At 32.2% G+C, this 18,244-nt stretch overlaps 7 protein-coding genes and 1 pseudogene across 8 annotated transcripts, besides 3 other annotated features; 6 read left to right on the top strand and 2 right to left on the bottom strand.

Annotated features, from left to right (window-relative positions):
• The first annotated feature begins 436 nt into the window (after positions 1 to 436).
• On the top strand, positions 437 to 1,773 carry TVAGG3_0460540 (annotated as a pseudogene). The gene has a single exon: positions 437 to 1,730. A coding segment is annotated over exon 1 (1,294 nt).
• Positions 1,774 to 2,035: 262 nt separating this feature from the next.
• On the top strand, positions 2,036 to 3,025 carry TVAGG3_0460530 (glycine-rich protein family; the record flags this gene model as incomplete). Its single annotated transcript, XM_001305294.1, has 1 exon — positions 2,036 to 3,025. One exon carries the CDS (start codon positions 2,036 to 2,038, stop codon positions 3,023 to 3,025), a length of 990 nt encoding a protein of 329 aa, XP_001305295.1.
• A 5-nt stretch (positions 3,026 to 3,030) lies between these two features.
• Positions 3,031 to 4,980, bottom strand: TVAGG3_0460520 (phosphatidylinositol catabolic process; the record flags this gene model as incomplete). The annotated part of the gene is made up of 1 exon (XM_001305295.2): positions 3,086 to 4,951. The coding sequence occupies one exon, from the start codon at positions 4,949 to 4,951 to the stop codon at positions 3,086 to 3,088; it is 1,866 nt and encodes a 621-aa protein (XP_001305296.1).
• Positions 4,981 to 5,195: 215 nt separating this feature from the next.
• Positions 5,196 to 10,695: a mobile genetic element.
• TVAGG3_0460510 (MULE transposase domain-containing protein) lies at positions 8,129 to 8,617 on the top strand (the record flags this gene model as incomplete). Its single annotated transcript, XM_051235045.1, has 1 exon — positions 8,129 to 8,617. A coding segment is annotated over one exon (489 nt), but the record flags the coding sequence as incomplete, so codon positions are not given.
• Positions 8,783 to 9,325, top strand: TVAGG3_0460500 (MULE transposase domain-containing protein; the record flags this gene model as incomplete). The annotated part of the gene is made up of 1 exon (XM_001277447.2): positions 8,783 to 9,325. The coding sequence occupies one exon, from the start codon at positions 8,783 to 8,785 to the stop codon at positions 9,323 to 9,325; it is 543 nt and encodes a 180-aa protein (XP_001277448.2).
• Positions 10,696 to 11,413: 718 nt separating the features above from the next.
• On the top strand, positions 11,414 to 13,450 carry TVAGG3_0460480 (uncharacterized protein; the record flags this gene model as incomplete). Its single annotated transcript, XM_001305297.1, has 1 exon — positions 11,414 to 13,450. The coding sequence occupies one exon, from the start codon at positions 11,414 to 11,416 to the stop codon at positions 13,448 to 13,450; it is 2,037 nt and encodes a 678-aa protein (XP_001305298.1).
• Positions 13,451 to 14,008: 558 nt separating this feature from the next.
• On the top strand, positions 14,009 to 15,125 carry TVAGG3_0460470 (intracellular sterol transport; the record flags this gene model as incomplete). The annotated part of the gene is made up of 1 exon (XM_001305298.1): positions 14,009 to 15,037. The coding sequence occupies one exon, from the start codon at positions 14,009 to 14,011 to the stop codon at positions 15,035 to 15,037; it is 1,029 nt and encodes a 342-aa protein (XP_001305299.1).
• A 48-nt stretch (positions 15,126 to 15,173) lies between these two features.
• TVAGG3_0460460 (uncharacterized protein) lies at positions 15,174 to 16,373 on the bottom strand (the record flags this gene model as incomplete). Its single annotated transcript, XM_001305299.1, has 1 exon — positions 15,174 to 16,373. The coding sequence occupies one exon, from the start codon at positions 16,371 to 16,373 to the stop codon at positions 15,174 to 15,176; it is 1,200 nt and encodes a 399-aa protein (XP_001305300.1).
• A 111-nt stretch (positions 16,374 to 16,484) lies between these two features.
• Positions 16,485 to 16,522: a mobile genetic element.
• A 1,069-nt stretch (positions 16,523 to 17,591) lies between these two features.
• Positions 17,592 to 18,244: part of a mobile genetic element that runs on past the window's edge.

Here is an 18,244-nt window from a genome sequence, read left to right as displayed (position 1 = left end):
ATCATGGAAAGACTTGAAATAATTTCGACTTTGTTGGATTCAACATTGACACAATTCCCAACATTGACGAAGATTAAGACAATTAAACGTTGTTATATGGCTGCTGCTGGTTTGTTTAATGAAGTTACCGATAAGACATTGGAACATGAGGCTGTGCAATTTGCTTATGAAGGAGGAAAAGAAAATTTTGGAGCAGCAGTTCTTCCAACAAAAACTCAATGAGTTTAGTCATTGGAATAAATACTGGAGGTCCAATCATTTCGGGTGTTTTGGGTACTGATAAACCTTTCTTCGACGTGTGGGGAGATGCTGTAAATGTTGCTGCAAGACTTGAAACAAGTGCTGATCCAAACACAATGCAAATGAACTACGAAACAACTCTTGGATTCCAAAAGAACCGCTTTCCAAAATAAGAGAAAAAAGCATGGATCTCTCTTCAAATGGATGGCAACAAATCATTCACCAAGATGAAGAAATACTCAGTGGGACCATATCCAGCAACTACGGCTATAGGAACTCTCAGAGATTTAACAGTTCTTGTAAATGAATTCATTTTAATACAAAATCAAGCAAATTATTTAAAAAGTGACGAAGCAAAGTCAAAAAGTGAAATGACCACACAAAAATTAAGACTCTTTGAAAGTGAAGAAACAGTGAAAGAGTTCATAAATGTATCTAGTTATGTTTGCGGCGACACAAAATTTGGTCAAATTTCAAATGGTTTCTTCACTGAATATTACAATAATGTAAAAACTCTGTTTTTGAAAGGAAAGACGATAGGATCAACTGCCACAATTTTGTTCACACCGGAATTAGGGTTTTCCACTGTTATTATGACTAATCTCTACAACGAAAGGATGTTAAACAACGGATTGAATCGATATTTGTATGGTTTCGAAGGCCGCCCGACGAATATTTCTGAAATTGAAGTATTGATCAATGGAACATACTACAAACAGAGTGAATATGCCGAATACGGAATCAGAGGCTATTACCAGAAGCATGATGAAATGATTTTGTTGAGAGATGCTCCTGAATACATAAATTTCGATTCCCAACTGTATGTTCACATTGGGAATAACCATTACCAGGCTTATAGATTAAGTGCAAGACTCGATTATATACCTGCACATCTATATTTCTGCGAAGAACAGAAAGGTGTTTATTATCCAGGCGAATTCAATAAATTTGTTGGAAAAAATGAGTCAAATTATTTCATTGTTAGGATGTTTATGGTAGGAAATACTTTCGGATTTATTATATATTTTATTGTTTTATTACCAGGAGGTATCGCAATCTTTATTAAGGAAAAGAAATTGCCTTTCCTCGAATCAAGAAAACCGAAAGTTATTATTGGTATGATTTTGACTTTTGTGACAAGTTTCAGTTCATTTATTTTGTTGATTATTAACCAAAGAGATACTACTTTTATTACTCATCAAATCATGTACTTGGAATATAGTTATTTCATTATTGACCTCATTGTTATTTTGCTAAGTAATTTGTTTATTATAATTCTTTTGTGTTTAGACTTTTATAGAGAAAATAAGAGTTGGATTGATGAATATATAAATCCACAATCATTGCTGAGTGGTTTCTCAGAAGTAACTAAGAAGAGGAAGGATAAAAACTTCTTTAGATTATCAGCAATGCTGACCGTTTATTTCTCTCTAATTTGTGCCGATGTTCACATCGGATTTTCTTTCTATTTTCAATTATATTATTTGTAAATGTTTTATTATTACTATTTTATTTGAAGAAACTGCTCTTTATTATGACTCAAATATTCACTTTTTTTACTTCATGAAAATAAATGAAAATGATTAAGTCAAAAATAAAAATAAGATTTTTTATCAACCACCAATTCATTGAGTTCTCTCAAAATTTTGCACCACTTTTCAGAGCCAACGGAGTAAATAAAATTAAGATTCAAAATCATGGCACGAATCTAAAATATACGAACCTCTCTCTTTTGCATATCAGTGTTAAATTGAAAGGAAACTCTACTAAGAAATGGAATTTGTGATTTTATAATATGGGAATTTTTTATGACCTTCAAAACCGTTCAAAAGGAGAAGCAAATGTTCAAATTACAAACGAAAAAGAATATACTTTCAATTATCCTTGCGGATCTCTGTATGACTGTACTCCTTATGTTGTAATTCTTCCTGCCGGCCATTACACTTTTGAAACATGGGGTGCACAAGGAGGAAGTTATTATAACAATAATGGCGGAAGAGGAGGATACTCTGTTGGCTCCATCTCCTTAAAAGCTTCCACTGTCGGCTTTTTACATATCGGTGGCAAAGGAACTGCCACAAATATTCAAGGAAAACAATCTGGCGGTTTTAATGGAGGCGGATATGGGCAATGCGACCTCTCTGGAACAAAAGGAGCTGGAGGAGGAGGGGCTACAGATATAAGGCTCATTAGAGACACATTATATAGCCGTGTTATTGTGTCTGGTGGTGGTGGGTCTGGATTTGGATATGTTTATAATTTCAACTCAAAGGCACATAGTTCAGGGGGTTATGGAGGGGGAGAAAAAGGGGAAGATACCAAAGTTCACCCAGAAGAATCCAGTTTTACTGGAGGTGGAGGAAATCAAACCAATCCTGGATACACTCCATCATACCAATCATATGTTATTCCTGCAAAATTCGGTGAAGGGGGATCCTACACTAAAAATGGAGGTGATAGCGATTCGCCAGGTGGTGGAGGGGGCTGGTTTGGAGGCTCTTCTCCAGGAGATTCTGGCTTAGGCGCAGCTGGTGGTTCTGGATATATTCTGACTGAGTCCTCATATAAACCTCCTGAATATGAATTGACCTCTGAATACTACATGAAATCCATTTCTCAATTAAACGGAATTAGAGAAGGAAATGGGATGATTCGAATAACAATCAATGAGATATATGAAGAATTAAAAGACAAATGTAAGAAATATTGTACTTTTTCACATATATGTCCAAATTCAATATCTTCATTATTAATTATTTCATTATATCCTCCACGCAGACGATAAAAAAAATCTTATAAAAATATATTGTTTTTTTTTTTTAGAATAAAAAAAGAGAAAAACTACTTATTTGATACTATCATAGTTTGGATTAGCAGCTGCCTTCTTCTTGGCGTAGAAATATGCCATTACGTAGACAGCGATGAGGAATACGACTATGAGCGATGAGCAAGTGATGATCATCGGGATTGCGAAAGGCAGGAGGTAGATCTTGACCTTCCATCCGTCCTCGCACTCGCAGCCGAAAGCTGGTCTGTCCTTAGACAAAGCTGGGAGGCACTTGTCTGTGTGCATGCAGTAGCCGCAGCCTGGCATATCGAGGCAGTCCTTAGAGTTGTTGAAGGTGGCGCATGTCTTCTCGCTGGCACCGAATGTTGTCCATGGGAACTTCCATGTGTCGACTAAGCCGTAGTTGGAGATGCCTGGCCAGTTCGAGAAGCTGAAGGCTGGGAGGTTCTCGTACTGTGGTGAGGCAATCGCGTCAAATGTGAAGTGCTTCATGGCCTGTTTGAGTGAGGCTGTCTTGGAGTCGAGGCCGGCGAAGGATGCCTTGCTGCCGAATGCTGTGCCGTTATCTGGGCGGAGGTCGTAACGAGCAAGGATGCCCTGGGCTGGTTCGCCGTAGTTTGGCTCAGATGGGTCGGTGTACTTGTTCCATCTCATGAGTTGCTGGAAGAAGCTGTATGTAGTGTTGTCTTTGACGTGCTTGACAATGACTTTGTAGCGTGGCTGCTCGTAGTATGACCAGAAATCTTTCTTGGCTGGCTGGCGCTGCTGCTGGCCTGGGTAGTCGGCGAGGTTGAAAATGTCTTCGAAGTATGGTGTGTTGATAGATGGGAACCAGCCTTGTTCAACAAACTTGTCTGTGATATCTTCGGCGTGGAATGTTGTTGGAAGCTGCTCAATCATCCAGACAAGGTCAGAAACTGGCTTCTGGCCTGGTGTGAACTTGTTGCCATCAAGAACGATGTACTCGTTGTTGTAGGTGCCGGAGTTTTCAAAAATGAAGTTCTGTGTCCAGTCCTTGCCGTTGTCGGACTTGAGCATGGCGTAGTAAACACGCATCCATGTGAGAACAGAGTTTGGCGTGACACCGATTCTGTAGAGTGTCTGGTTGAAGCAGTGGAGGGTTGTCTCGAGGACAAGAAGGTTTGTATCGGCCATCCAGAAATCGTCAACAGAGGAAAGGTGACCAGTACGTGTAGAAATGGCGATGTTCTTGGCCTTGAATTCCTTAACCTCGAAGGAATAGGACTTGAGGTAGGCGTGGAGTTCACGGACATCACTCCATGTGTCCTGGGCGAAGTAGATGTCGGAGTAGTCTGGAGCGAACTTGAGAAGGCCTGTGCAGTGGGCGTGGAGTTCTGGCTCAGCGCGGCGGATCTTCTCTGGGTTGAGGGCCTGGTCGATATCTTCGAAGTCACCGGCGGACTGGAAAATCCAGAAATCTACTTCCTTAATTTCCGCTTCGCCTTCTGGCCTGTGTTCGCGAAGACCATTGACCATACCACGGAACTGCTCACGAATGAGGCTAATTCCGATCCAGTATGGGTCTTGTGGGTTCACTTGAATTTGCTTGTTGATGTATTCAATGTTTTGGTTGATCCAGTTTTCCCAGCCCTTTGGCCAAGCGTCCTTAGCATTATTCTCTTCGCGGTACAATTTGTAAGCTTCATAAACACGGCTGGCAGAAATAGCTGTGTCAATATAGCCCATGCAGAACATTTGATCCTTGGATGATGACTTTGGATTGGCTCTGATATTTAATCTGCCCCATCCGGATTCGTTGAGAGAATCATTGAATGTAGCATAAGCATCCCAATCAGCGAACTCTGTAAGTGAGAAGTTTGCGGATGTTTCGTTGATACGCTTGCATGATGCGCCTATTGGTGTTGAGGATGCAGCGCGTCCGATGAACAAAGAAATACTCATTGAAAATTGATCGACCAAGCCGTTTGACACTATATCAGTTGAGAATATCGGTTTTGTAAACTATTCAAAAAGATCATCGTTCTTTTCATCTTTTATAACGATGAGAAATTTGAAAGTGATCTCATGATATCATAGGAAAAAATATTTGGTATGATCATTCGTATTACTCACATTGTATTTCATATATTTTCGGCTATTGTCGATTAAAAATTCTTGATTGGATTTCGATTTGATAAAAAATTTCGGTAAAAAAGGGGGTTGGCGTCCTAAGGCGTCCTAGTGTAAATTTCTCAAAATTGTGATATTTACATCACATTTTTGAGAGGTTTATGGGCGTCCTAAGGGAAAATTGAATAGCTAGGGCGTCCCGAATTTTCATTCTAAGATTTAAATATATTATATACTTAAGTATAATACAAGCAATATAAAAATTAAATTTTTATTATGTTAACTTATAAGAAATTTTTTTGAATTATCGTTGATTTATTGTAATCTTTCCAGGCTATACTTTTGAAATCAACTTTACCTGTCATACGCATTAATGTAGTAGATGTCCAGGTGTAGCTATTATATCCCAGCAACATTGGTATTTTATCATTGTAAGATATCAAAATGAAGCGTTTTTTCAGATATAATTTTTCGTAAATTTTTCAAAAATAAGATGGTAAAAAAGCCTCGACTTGCTCGAAAAATAACAATTTTTTTACTTGTAAAAATAACCCTTTTACAGCATGGGCAGCTATTCAATCACTATTTCTTTTTCTAAAAGTATATTTTTCAAAAAAAATTAAGATCAAATTCGACAATTTCTTGATGAAAGCAAAAATATTACACATACTTCTAGATGCATGGGATAAAATATGCAATTATTCAATCAATTCGCATGATTTGAAAAAAAAATCTAAATTTGATAAAAATGTAGAAATTTTTTATTTTTAACTTGAGATTCGATTTTTTGATCCAATTTGTGAATTTTTTTGATCGGAATTTCAATTAATTTGTTGATCAAAAATGACCTCACAATGTTTGATAATAAGTGAAGTCATCTTCATGGGTATTTAGAAATTCCAAGAGAAATTGCTTATTTCTCGCAGATGTAATATCTGAGAAAATCGAATTTAAATATTCATAGAAACCCAAATCATTCTCCGGTTCGAATAATTCATCTGTTGCTTTTTCTGTTTTTTCTATGAATTTTAATAATTTGATTAATAAATCTTCATCAGGAAGAATTATTGCTGCATTTGTGATAAAATTCCATATTGAGGTAATATGGCAATAATTACATTTATAAAATGTAATTTTATCCAAAATTTTTTGGCAAATTCGCATAATAGCATTAATATTTGAAGCTGAGATTAAACCTGTGATTACTTCTGTAACTTTTGGAAAATCATCGCAATTTAATATCTCTTTATATTGAATTGAGAAATAAAAAAAATCAAATGGATTCATTTCTTCAATTTCAAGGAGATTGTAAAAATTGATAGAAGTGTTATTGCAACAAATTGTATTTGCAGCAAAAAATATCATTTGCTCGATTCCATTTTTGGAATAAATTTGCTGGAACAATGTTAAATTAAAACAGTTGCTTAATTTTTCTTCATTGTTTTCATAAAAAAGTAACAAGTTTGCAACTGAAATTTCAAAATTTTGATAATTGCCAGTTATTTCAGTAAATATATATATTTGCTTTTCTTCATCTAAAAATGGCAAATATTGATTTGCAATATTAACTAAAGTTTGGGATAAATTGTTCCAGTTTGATTTTACAATTTGTGAGCACATTATGTAATATGTAAATTTATCCGCTTTGTAGGAATTTAAAATTGTTTGTTGTTCTGTTTCAGTTAAATTACTGAATTTTTCAAGATTAATATTGTGATAAAAAATAGAATCCTTGAAACATTCTGATATCTTTTCAATGTTTAAAACGGATGCTAAAAAATGTAAAAGAACTTCATCAGTCACTGTGATTTTTTTGAAAAATTTATCCCAATTCAAGCATCCAATTGATCTTTCTGTCATTGTACTTATGCATTGATAAAGTTGATTTAATGAATCCGAAGAATAATCATTATGCTTGACTAGTTGAGTTAGTTTGATACAGACTGTTGTCAGCCATTTTTAAAAAAAATGAATAAAATTGTATAGTAAATTATATTTGTGAAATTTGTGACGCTACATTCAATCTAAGACCAATATCTCAAAGAATTCCTCATTTAAGTATTACTTTTCATTGTTTTTTAAAAAATATCTTTGCTTATTTGTTCACTTTTTTGACATTTATTATATGCTTTTTATCATATTTCCGATGATATGAATATATATTCTATATAAGAATGACGCTACATTCAATCTAAGACCAATATCTCAAAGAATTCCTCATTTAAGTATTACTTTTCATTGTTTTTTAAAAAATATCTTTGCTTATTTGTTCACTTTTTTGACATTTATTATATGCTTTTTATCATATTTCCGATGATATGAATATATATTCTATATAAGAATGACGCTACATTCAATCTAAGACCAATATCTCAAAGAATTCCTCATTTAAGTATTACTTTTCATTTTTGATTCAATTTTCGAACGGTTTTCGTAAATTTTGCATCATTTCATTTTTTAATGGGAAAATCATCTATATTTAATCAAAAAAGAGCAAACTTTACAGACGAAAATAAAATATTTATCAGGGAACAATCTGATAAATACCAAAAATCAACATCGAGAGATGAAAAAACGAATATAATCAAACAAGTTCTTCAATATTTTAATATTAAATACGCCGAAAATGAATCTAAAGCTGTCAGAAGATATTTTAGTTATATTGCAGTTAAAAATATTCCCGCAGTTACTGGAAAATATCCTGATACAATTGTTCGCAAAGATATGCTTTATTCGCATGATCATACAAATATTATTAATTCAAATAATATTGAACGTTACTACCGTTGCATCGATCATTCTTGTCAAGCACGTTATTTAGTTAAAATTGAGAACAGTTCAGTTTCCGAAGATTTACAAAAGGAACATATACCCGAATGCAGACAATTTAAAAAGTTACAAAATGAAAAAAATGATCTTCATAAATCAATGACTCTGACAGAAATATACAATAAGGCAATGGCAAAATTTTCTGAAGACAACGGCACTTTTCAGCAGATTAAAAAATTTATGACAGAACTTGCTGTTGGTACTGATGAAAACCCATTAATTAAAGATTCATTGGTCAGGGAAGTTTATAATAAGTCCAGAAAATTTTCTGTTGGAGAAAAAATTACAGACGATGAAATTGCTAATTTTTGTTTAATAAATGGCGAGCAGTTTTTCATTGGCCATGATTTTCAAGCAAATTGTGAGACGATGTTTTTTGGTTTTGAGAAGGCAATTCAATTTGCAAAAGAAGCCACAGATTTATTTTGCGATGGAACTTTTAAAATTACACCAAAACATTTTCAAAAAGGACAGATGCTAACAATTATGATTTGTGAACCTTCAACAAATCAATATCTACCACTTTTATTTATATTCATGAAAAACCGCACATTTGAATCTTATAAGAAGGCATTTGAATATATTTTTACTGTCAAGGGTATTCAATTTTCAAAGCTAATTCAAATTCATTGTGATTTTGAAAAGGGAATGATAGAGGCACTTCAACAAATTTTCCCTAAAGTCCGTATAATTGGATGCCTATTTCATTTCAAACAAGCTTTACACAGGAAACTTGTAGCACTTTATACAAAAAATTTCAATACTTTACAAAATTCTTTATTTAAGCTATATTCTATTACTCCATTCATGTCTCATGAAGAATTTGTACTTACAATGCATATAATTAATCAAAATAAAGTTGATTCGATCAAAGATTATATTGATTATTTCAACAAAGTTTGGTTGCCGCACTACAATTTAATATCTCAATATAATAATGCAACTGCAATATTCACTAATGATTGCCTCGAGAGTATGCATTCAGAATTTTCTTCGTTAAAACATCCAAACATTTATGAAGCTATTAAGAAGATATCTCAAATCCAATTAGATAAATATAACGCCATCAAAAATAACCAGAAGATCGAGCGCCATATAAAAACCGTTATCACTGATAGCTACAAAAATTATATTCTTGACTGCTTTCAAAAAGAACTTGAGAAAACAATTTTTTCTATCAAACAATACAACGTAAGTGATCTTTCTTTGGCTCAGAACGAGATTTCTCCATATGGTTCCATAGAATCGAGTTCATTGTTCGAAAATATTCCAGTTCATGATGCAGATATACTCAAATCGATCGATCTAACAGATAAAGATACAATGATCACTAAGTTTATTAATGAAAAAAGAGAAAAAAATTATGGCATTATTTAATGAAACATTAAATCATCCAGATTTTAATTCATCCACTCCAATTCAAACTAATTTTGAGCAAGCCGATACAAATCAAGGTTCAGATGCTCCAATTCGCTCCGAAAATTCAAATATTGCAGACTCTACAGATTTAGAACCAGAAAATCAAAACCATCCTTCTACAAATCAAATGTCTAGTAATCTAGAACATAAGCTGGACCTTCTTGATCATATTGAAAAACAATTATCGAAAATGCGCTCGTTATTGGGAATTCTTCCTACTACAAATGCTATTGTTGGGCCGTCAAAACAAGTTTCAGTTAATAGCAAGCAAAATTCTGAAAAAAATAAGAAAAAATCTTCCATAACAACAAAATCAAACAATAAAAAATAAAATTCATCCGATAATCCTCCTAAACGTAAAGCTCCTATTTCGGAAAGGATTCTCAGCGATAATAACTTATATTTTCAAGTTCATCGAAAGAGATCGAAAAGCAAACGTTCCACATCTACAGAGAAAAAGAATTGATATATGAAGTCTAATTCCTTTTATAACTACTATATTTTTATTCTTATGACTAAAAAATAATATATTATTTAACAATTTTCATTTTTTTCTTTTAACAATTTCGTTTTATTTCCATTTATTGTTAAATGATTTTTAGCATACACCTTTCTTTGTTCATCTTCTAAATACAATTTATTTTTTCTTAGATATAATTCTATTCATTCAATTCGATCGTCATTTTTCAGTACATGATCGTAATTTTCAATTATTGATCGCGATTTTACTTCAGAATTTGTTCGCAATATTGCTTATCAAAATTATATCTCTATTTTCTCATTTCTGTTTAGTCAATATCATTACACTCCTATTGTCTAATAACATGCTATTAATTTTCTTAAAATTAGAAAAAAATATCAACTTTTAAAAACAGAAAGTTAACATCCTTAGGTCAATGGATTTTGATGTGAGATACATTTAATCTGTTTTTCTTTTTTTATTTTAAATAATTGAATATTTATAGTTGTTATGGGTCTTACATCATGTAAAACGAATTTTCTTAAAGTAAATTTACTTTTTCTTCAATCTTTCTTACATATTTATTTAAAAAAAATTATCCAAAAAAAGATGTTTTAGAATGAAAAAAAAATAGAAAAATCTTCATTTATAGTCTTTCTTGAATGTATACGTTTTGATTTTTTTCTTTTTTAAAAAATTCAATTTCTAGAAAAATCGAGAAAAAATCATTTTCTTCTATTTTTTAGGACGCCATACCCATTGAAATCTCCTCTCAGGACGCCATAAACTATTCAATTATGGTGTAAACTTCTTAAAAATTGAATAGTTTACATCAGGACGCCTTAGGACGCCAACCCTTTACGCGCCCAAAATTTCATTTCACAAAAAAATTTCATGTATTATTTAATAGTAGCATACGAATGTGTAGTTGGAAAATTGACAAATTATCATATTAAAGCTATCACATAAATGATATTTTCCGAAATTCAATTTTGAATCTGTGTTATAGAAGTATATCTGAACAAATTAAGATTCAGTGCATGGCTGAAGTTATAATGTACCTTTTTTATTTCTTTTGCGGCTTCGAAATGAGAATTATATCAATAATCTAGCACGACTACATAAATATCAACACTGCAAATTAACAAGTTATTGTCTACAAACTAAACCAGCTAGTTCATCATTACATTAGATAGATCGTAAAAATACCTCAATTTTTTACTTTTGCAACTCAATATGGAGAATTTTTTTCAAATTATAGAACTATTTGAAATACAATAGAGACCAACACTGATATGGAAGTATAGGATATCAAAGAACCTTTATAATGGTAATACTATGATGAGGTATTTTCGACTTTTTACATTGGATTGCTCAGGCATTATAAGAAATCATCCTTATTTAATCAATACACAGTTATGTAACTTTTTTTGGATAAGTCGCAAAATTCTTAGTGGAAGAAATTTCCTTCAAAATTTTTGACAACAATTTTTCTAAATTTAGATTTGCATACTGACAAGTTTTTTTGGTTCCCAGTTTCTGCAGTTTTAATTTCAATAAAAAATGCCAACACTTTTCAATATAAAATGTTTTTGATTGATTTAGGCAATCATTCCACCAAGGTGAGTGAAATCACAAATGGAAAGTTATCTTTTGATATCAAAAATTCTACCACGAACAGATTTCCGACAGTTTTCTCTGTATTTAAAAAAGAAATAAAATTTTCATCTTTGGCACTTGATCCAACATGCAGTAATGAATCAGATACTTTCAGAAATCTCATTAGTAATCTTGTTGATCCTAAATATGAACAAGACGAAAAAATACTTCTTGCAGCTTTCATCAAGTCACTTAATAATTTCATCAATCCAGAAAACAAAAACAAATTAGTATTTGTTTGTCCCAATTGGTGGATTAATGCTGGAATTCTGACAAAAGTTCAAGCTGCAATTAATATTGCAGAACTTGATCAAATTTCTAGTTTCGTTTATTCAAGTGACATGTTATCAGATTTAATAAGCCAAACACAGGGTATCAATCAGTTTCGTAAAGTTTTTGTTTTTGATTCTGGTGATTACGTCACCCAAGCATATAAATTTAAGAGAAGCCATGGAAAATATATACTAAAGAAGTATAAAAGTATAAAAGCTGGTGGAAATAGAGTTACTAGCAGAAACATTGAAATTATTTATCAACACATGAAAAAACCAGAACAAGCGGAATTAATTGAGAAAGTTGAAAATAAAAATGATACCTCAGATAAAACTAAAAGTTACAAACAATGCATTATTAATTCAGCTCAAAAATGCAAAGAAACAATGATTCTCGGACAAAGATCAAAGTTTAATTGTGACCAAATTCTTGAATGCAATTTAACTACAATCTACAAGAACGACAAGAACGAATACGAAAGAATTATCACTAAATTGGATGATTTTGTTAAAAACTTCATTGATTCAGGTGAAACAAAATTAAATGAAGCAGAGCAAAGGGATGCAAAAGAAGAAATAGTTAAAAAACAAAGTGATTCAACAAAAGAGAAAGACAAACAACAAAGTGATTCAACAAAAGAGAAAGACAAACAACAAAGTGATGCAAAAACAGAGAAAGACAAAAAGCATAGTGATGAGAAAGAAAATGTTCCAACGGAAGGAAAAGGAAAACCAAATAAACCAATAGGAGAAAGTGTTCCAAACCAAAATGGAGCAAAAAAAGAGAAAAAGACAAAACCTAGTGAATCAAATGAAGTTTCTAAACCAAATGATTCATCAAAGAAATCACGTTCTAGAGACAATGCTTTAATAAAACATGGAAATAAACAAATCATATCTCCCAATTCGCCACATCATAATTCAAACCAAAGCAGAAGTAAAAATCAGCCTCTTCCAAATTTACCCGAAACACAGGATTCATTATTGCATGAGAAACAGAAAATGGAAATATCACACAGCACGGATTCAGACATTAAAGAAGAAATGAAAGGACAATCCAAAATAGAAATGAACGAGATGGATTCAACAAAAATAAAAACTGAAATTTACAAAGTTGATTTCAACAAACCTGTAATTGCTTGCATTGGAGGAAACTCATTATGCCCTATATTCACAGATGTTTTCCACCAAAATAATTTCCAACTTAATTACTTTGACGCCAATATCGCATCCATTCCTCAGTTCTATGTGAATGACCCAGGTTGCGAAGATCTCAGATCGCAATTGAATAAAAGTTGGGAAAGAAGCCAAAAAATAAAAGATATTGATAGAAAAATTGATCTTCTATGCAGAAAGGCATCAAAAATTAAAAAGGAACTTGGAATCGATATCGATGAACTCATTGATGATGAAAAAGTTGATGAAATAGAAAAGTTAATCATTGACGAACTTCATAGAAGGAAAATTTTCAATCAAATCAAAAACTATATCCCTTATTATGATAAATTCGTTTTTGAAAACCAATCAATCGATATTCAACCAGTCAATGACTCAATCAAACAAGATATCGAAATACAAACTGATGCAAAGGAACAAGATGATAAACAAGTTCAAACTGATCGAGTGATCAGTTTCAAAGGTAAACAGGGTTATGATGACATTGATTATAATGGTGCGAATGAAAATATATAAAAGGAATACTTGATTCTAGTAAGAAAAAGAATATTCCACCTCGTGAACCAGATTCCCCACCACCAACAAAAAATGTAACAAGAAGTAAAGATAGTAAATCGGCACCACAGAAAACATAATATTTATATTCTATACGTGTCTAAGCTAATTAAAAAAAGAATTTGATAAAAGATCTGATGCTTCAAGACCAATGGAGAAAAAATAATCCGAGGAAAGTTTATAGAATGCAGAAGTACATTGCTCTTTTGAATAGAACATTCTAACATTAGAAAAATATTTTACAAATTTTGGATTCATGTGAGAATTCAATTCTAAAGTGGAAATAAGCAAAACAAGACATTTTAAATTGCTTTACCAATCCCTCACCAAAGTCGTAAAATTTTGCAACGACAAAAATTGTTATCGGAAACTTTTTTAAAAATATAATATTTCTATGTCTTAAAATCTATATATTAAAACTGCTTTTTATCAATTTTTCGTCACTTTTCCGATTTTATGAGCTAAAAATTTTCAAGTTCTCAAATAACGACGGCCATTGAATTCATTATTTTTGAGGAAATGAAATGCAACTTGCATATTCGCATCATAGAAGCCACTGGCCTTCCAAAGATGGATTTATTTGGTAAATGCGATCCATATGTTGTATTGCAGTATAACAATGACAGAGTTATTTCTCAAACAAAAGTTATCAAGAAAACATATAAACCAGTTTGGAATGAAGACTTCCACTTCCCAGTCGTCTCACAGATGGACGATTCTATTAAGTTCTTCCTGAAGGATGAAGATAAAGGAAAATCTGATGATCCAATTTCCCGACTAATAATCGAGCTGAAAACTTTGACACTCAACCAAGTTACCGACAAATGGTACGATTGCATTCCAGTAAAGGGAGTCAAGAAGGGAGGCAGATTACGGTTAAAGCTCCATTTGGCAGAAGAAGGTGCCGTTGCATTCGTTGAAGGAGCTCCAGCTAATTCTGGCCAGACAACAAAGATCATCGGAGCATTAGGCAGCAGCATGCAGTCAATCAATACAGGAATTATGGGAATAGTTCGCCAGCAACAAACTGCAGCCAACAGCCAACCAGCTCCCCAACAGCAACCTGCAGCTCCAGCGCCACAGGCACCAGCAGCTTCAATTCCACCTCAATATCCAGCCATGGATCAGAACCCATCAACTGTTACTGCTTCTCAGCCACAGTTCCAGCCTCCTCCAATGAACCAAGGCGGAGTACCTCCACAGTCATCTTCCCAGCCAAACTCAAACCCATACGCAAATCTCCAGCCAAATACTCCACCGCCAAGCAATTTGCAGTATCAGCAACCAGCGCTGTTTAATTCCTGCTCCAGCCCACAGCCACAATACGCTCAATATAGCTACCAGACCCAATATAATCCACCGCAAGGCCAATACTACGGCCAACAGCCATCTCAGTTCAACGTGCCACAAGGGTACGGCCAGCAGCCTCAAGCTAGCATGTATCAGAGCTCATACGGCCAATATCCAAACCAATACCAACAAAGCAACCCTATGATGGGAGCCCTCCCTACAGGAACAACTTATAACCAAGGAGGATATCGCTATTGAGAAAATTATAATTTTTTTTTTATCAAAAAAAGGGAATTGTTTTAAATTCATATGTTATTACTATGATTTATACAAACATTTTTACTCTTGAATATTCTGCGTCTTTTTTTTCATGAATAAAAAAATAATAAAATTATTAATCATCGAAGACATAGTTTTGTGATCTCATTTTTTGTCTAAGCCTCTCATTTTCAGCTCGATATCGCCTCACTGACGTCTCTTGCTCTTGAATCTTTCTGATCGCAGATTGAAGCTGACATGTTACGTCATCGAGCTTTTCTTGGATATTTCCTATCTTTTGGTCTTTCTTCTCAGCTATAGATTCTATGTTTTTGAGCTTATTATTAACTTTCGTATCAAATTCTTGTTTCAATATCTCATATTTCGCCGAATATTTGGATTCAAGCTCACTTGCTATTTGATTATTATTCTCATCCATCGTGATTAGTTGGTTCTTCAATCTTTCAATCCTTTTCTTTTGTTTGATGACTTTGTTCTGTAGCTTTTCTATATATTCCTTATTCTGATCCATTTCTGTGTTCATACTTTTAATTTTGTTTGTTAGATCATCAATTTGGCTTGTTTCCATTGCTAATTGAATTTCTTTCTCTTGATATTGCTCAACAGCTTTTTCAATTTGACATCTAGAGTCGTTAAGTGATCTAGATAATAATTCAATCCTCTGCTGATATCCTTTTATGCTGTTTTCTGATTCTTTCTTTAATTTTTCAATTTGAGAGTCTTTTTCTTTGACTTGATTGCTCAAATCTTTAATAGTATCTTTAAGTTCTTCAATGTATTCGTGAGCTTCATTCAATTTATTGCTCAAATCAGTATTTTCTTCTTTAGAATGCTTCAGCTGCTCATCCAGGGATTGACATTGAATTTTAATATTATCTGTGTATTCTATTATCTTTGCATTATCTTCCACCGTTATGTCTAACTTTTTCTGAAGTTTATTTTTTGATTTAATGTATTTTGATGATATTTCTGAGAATAAATCTATAACGGCACGATATGATTCAACATTTCGATAAGAAAGATTACTAATTTCTTCAAAAAATGGTTTTGGATTGTATTGAGATTCAACTGAGTGAAGTTTTTGATCAAATTCATATTTATTTTGGAGTATTTGCTTTCTTAAGCTAATGTTTAATTTGACTTCTGATTTGAAAAGAACGAAAAGCATTTCAAAGAAATGAAACGTTTTTGAATCATCTTTTGTTTTCCTCATTTGAACAAGAAATTCTTCAATTTGACGGCTCTTTTCTAGTATTTCATCTTGGCTTGATGATGAAGATTCATACATTTCCATTGAACTTAAATCCGAATTCATAAATTGTTTGATTTTCTCTAAACGTACATTTTTTTTATTGAAAATCTATTCTATATTTTTAATGATATATTTGATATCAGATACGATGTACTATTACCAGCTGGCAACATTTGTTGTAAACAGAAATTCATCAAAAGTGACACCTCAGAAAAGCTAAAATATTTAATTTTTGGAACTTTTGATAGAGCACGTTTTTAAATATTAATTAAAGTAAATGTATATTTTGTAAAGATTCTTTTTAATAAAAAAATAAAATTTTGAAGAAGAACACAAAATCTTCTGAAAAATAATATCACATAAACTCATATTATTTTCTAATATATAACTATTTTATATAAAAATCAAATTCAATGATCTTAAAAGCGAAGGATAAACCTCAAAATTTACGAATATAATGAGTGGGAATATAATGCTTATCTATCATAAAACCATATGAAATATCAATTTTTGCTTTACGCCTAATTTTTGACGACAATTAGCAAAAAATGTTAAATGTTAACACTCAGTCCATTTGAATATGAAAAATAAAATTGACTTTGATTAAATGTTTTTATTTATCATGCAATTCTTCTTGCGACCAAAGATTTGAATAAAAGTTCAAAAAATAAGATAGCTTAAAAAATAATATACGGTAGTGTTTACTAATAGATGAATAGTATATAAATTCTATTAAAATGGATTTGATCCAAAAAAATATAAAACCAAAAATAATTGTTATAATTTAAGGGTGCACCCGTATGTACGTTTATTTGAGAGGAGGAGGATTACCCTCTCAATTTTGAGGGATTCGTTAGTTTATTTTCTCGATGAATATGCAATAAAATTTGATTTTTACCTTATCAATATACTTCATATAATATACACATGTTCATGTAAAAACTTTTTTCCAAAATCCTCAGGGATTAAGGGATTTTTGAATTTTAAGAATTTTTTTCGAATTTTTTCGAAAAAAAATATTTTCAGAACAGCCTTAACGGCTAAGATTTAGGAACAATGTTAAGTATCAAAAAGAAAGGAGGTCTGATATAGACAACATATATCGTTGAAGGTTGAAAAAATCTCTAATATTTGAGCCCAAAATTTCAAATTTTAATTTTTTGAAAAAAGAGGCCACCCGTATGTACGTTTATTTGAGAGGAGGATGATTATATTTTTGAAAGGGTGAAACATTATGAATATGTTAATTATATAATAATATGTATTATTATAAAAAAGAAAGAGAAAGGGACAGACTAGCCCATTGTCACTTTTTAATTTAGCAAATGAACGCTTATGGAGTGGAGTTTTTGGGTAAATCTGATTTGCTTATAAATGAAATAAAATCAAAAGAAACCATATTGGCATTATATTATGCAAAAATAAATGATCTTACTTAGTACTTTTAAAGTTAATTTCAGAAAAAATTTGACACAATGGTATCCGGCACATACAAGTGGTGTACAACCAAAATATAAGTTAGTTTAAACATATATTGCTATATCTCATGATCTTACTTAGTACTTTTAAAGTTAATTTCAGAAAAAAATTGACACAATGGTATCCGGCACATACAAGTGGTGTACAACCAAATCTTCGACTCGATGAACTTGTCATCGAGTTATATTCCAGTGTTGTTCCTTCATTCCTGATTAAGTTGCAAATTAAAGGTCTGGATTCAGAGAGAAGTGTTAAAGTTATCAAAAAAGTCACAAGAGATTTCGAAGAAATGACACAATTTAAAAAAGTCGAATGCATCAGTATGCTTGAAGCTGTTCAGAAAGGTCTGAAAAATGATACACTTGATCCCAACATTGTTTACTCAACATTAAAAATATTATTGCAAAGAAAACATTTGATTTATTATAATTAATTTTTTATTACAGTATAGTAAA

This window comes from Trichomonas vaginalis, chromosome II, assembly GCF_026262505.1.
Source record: "Trichomonas vaginalis G3 chromosome II, whole genome shotgun sequence".
NCBI classification, from domain to species: domain Eukaryota; phylum Parabasalia; order Trichomonadida; family Trichomonadidae; genus Trichomonas; species Trichomonas vaginalis.
Note: the sequence above shows the minus strand (reverse complement) of the source record. Positions and strands in the feature narration are given on the sequence as shown.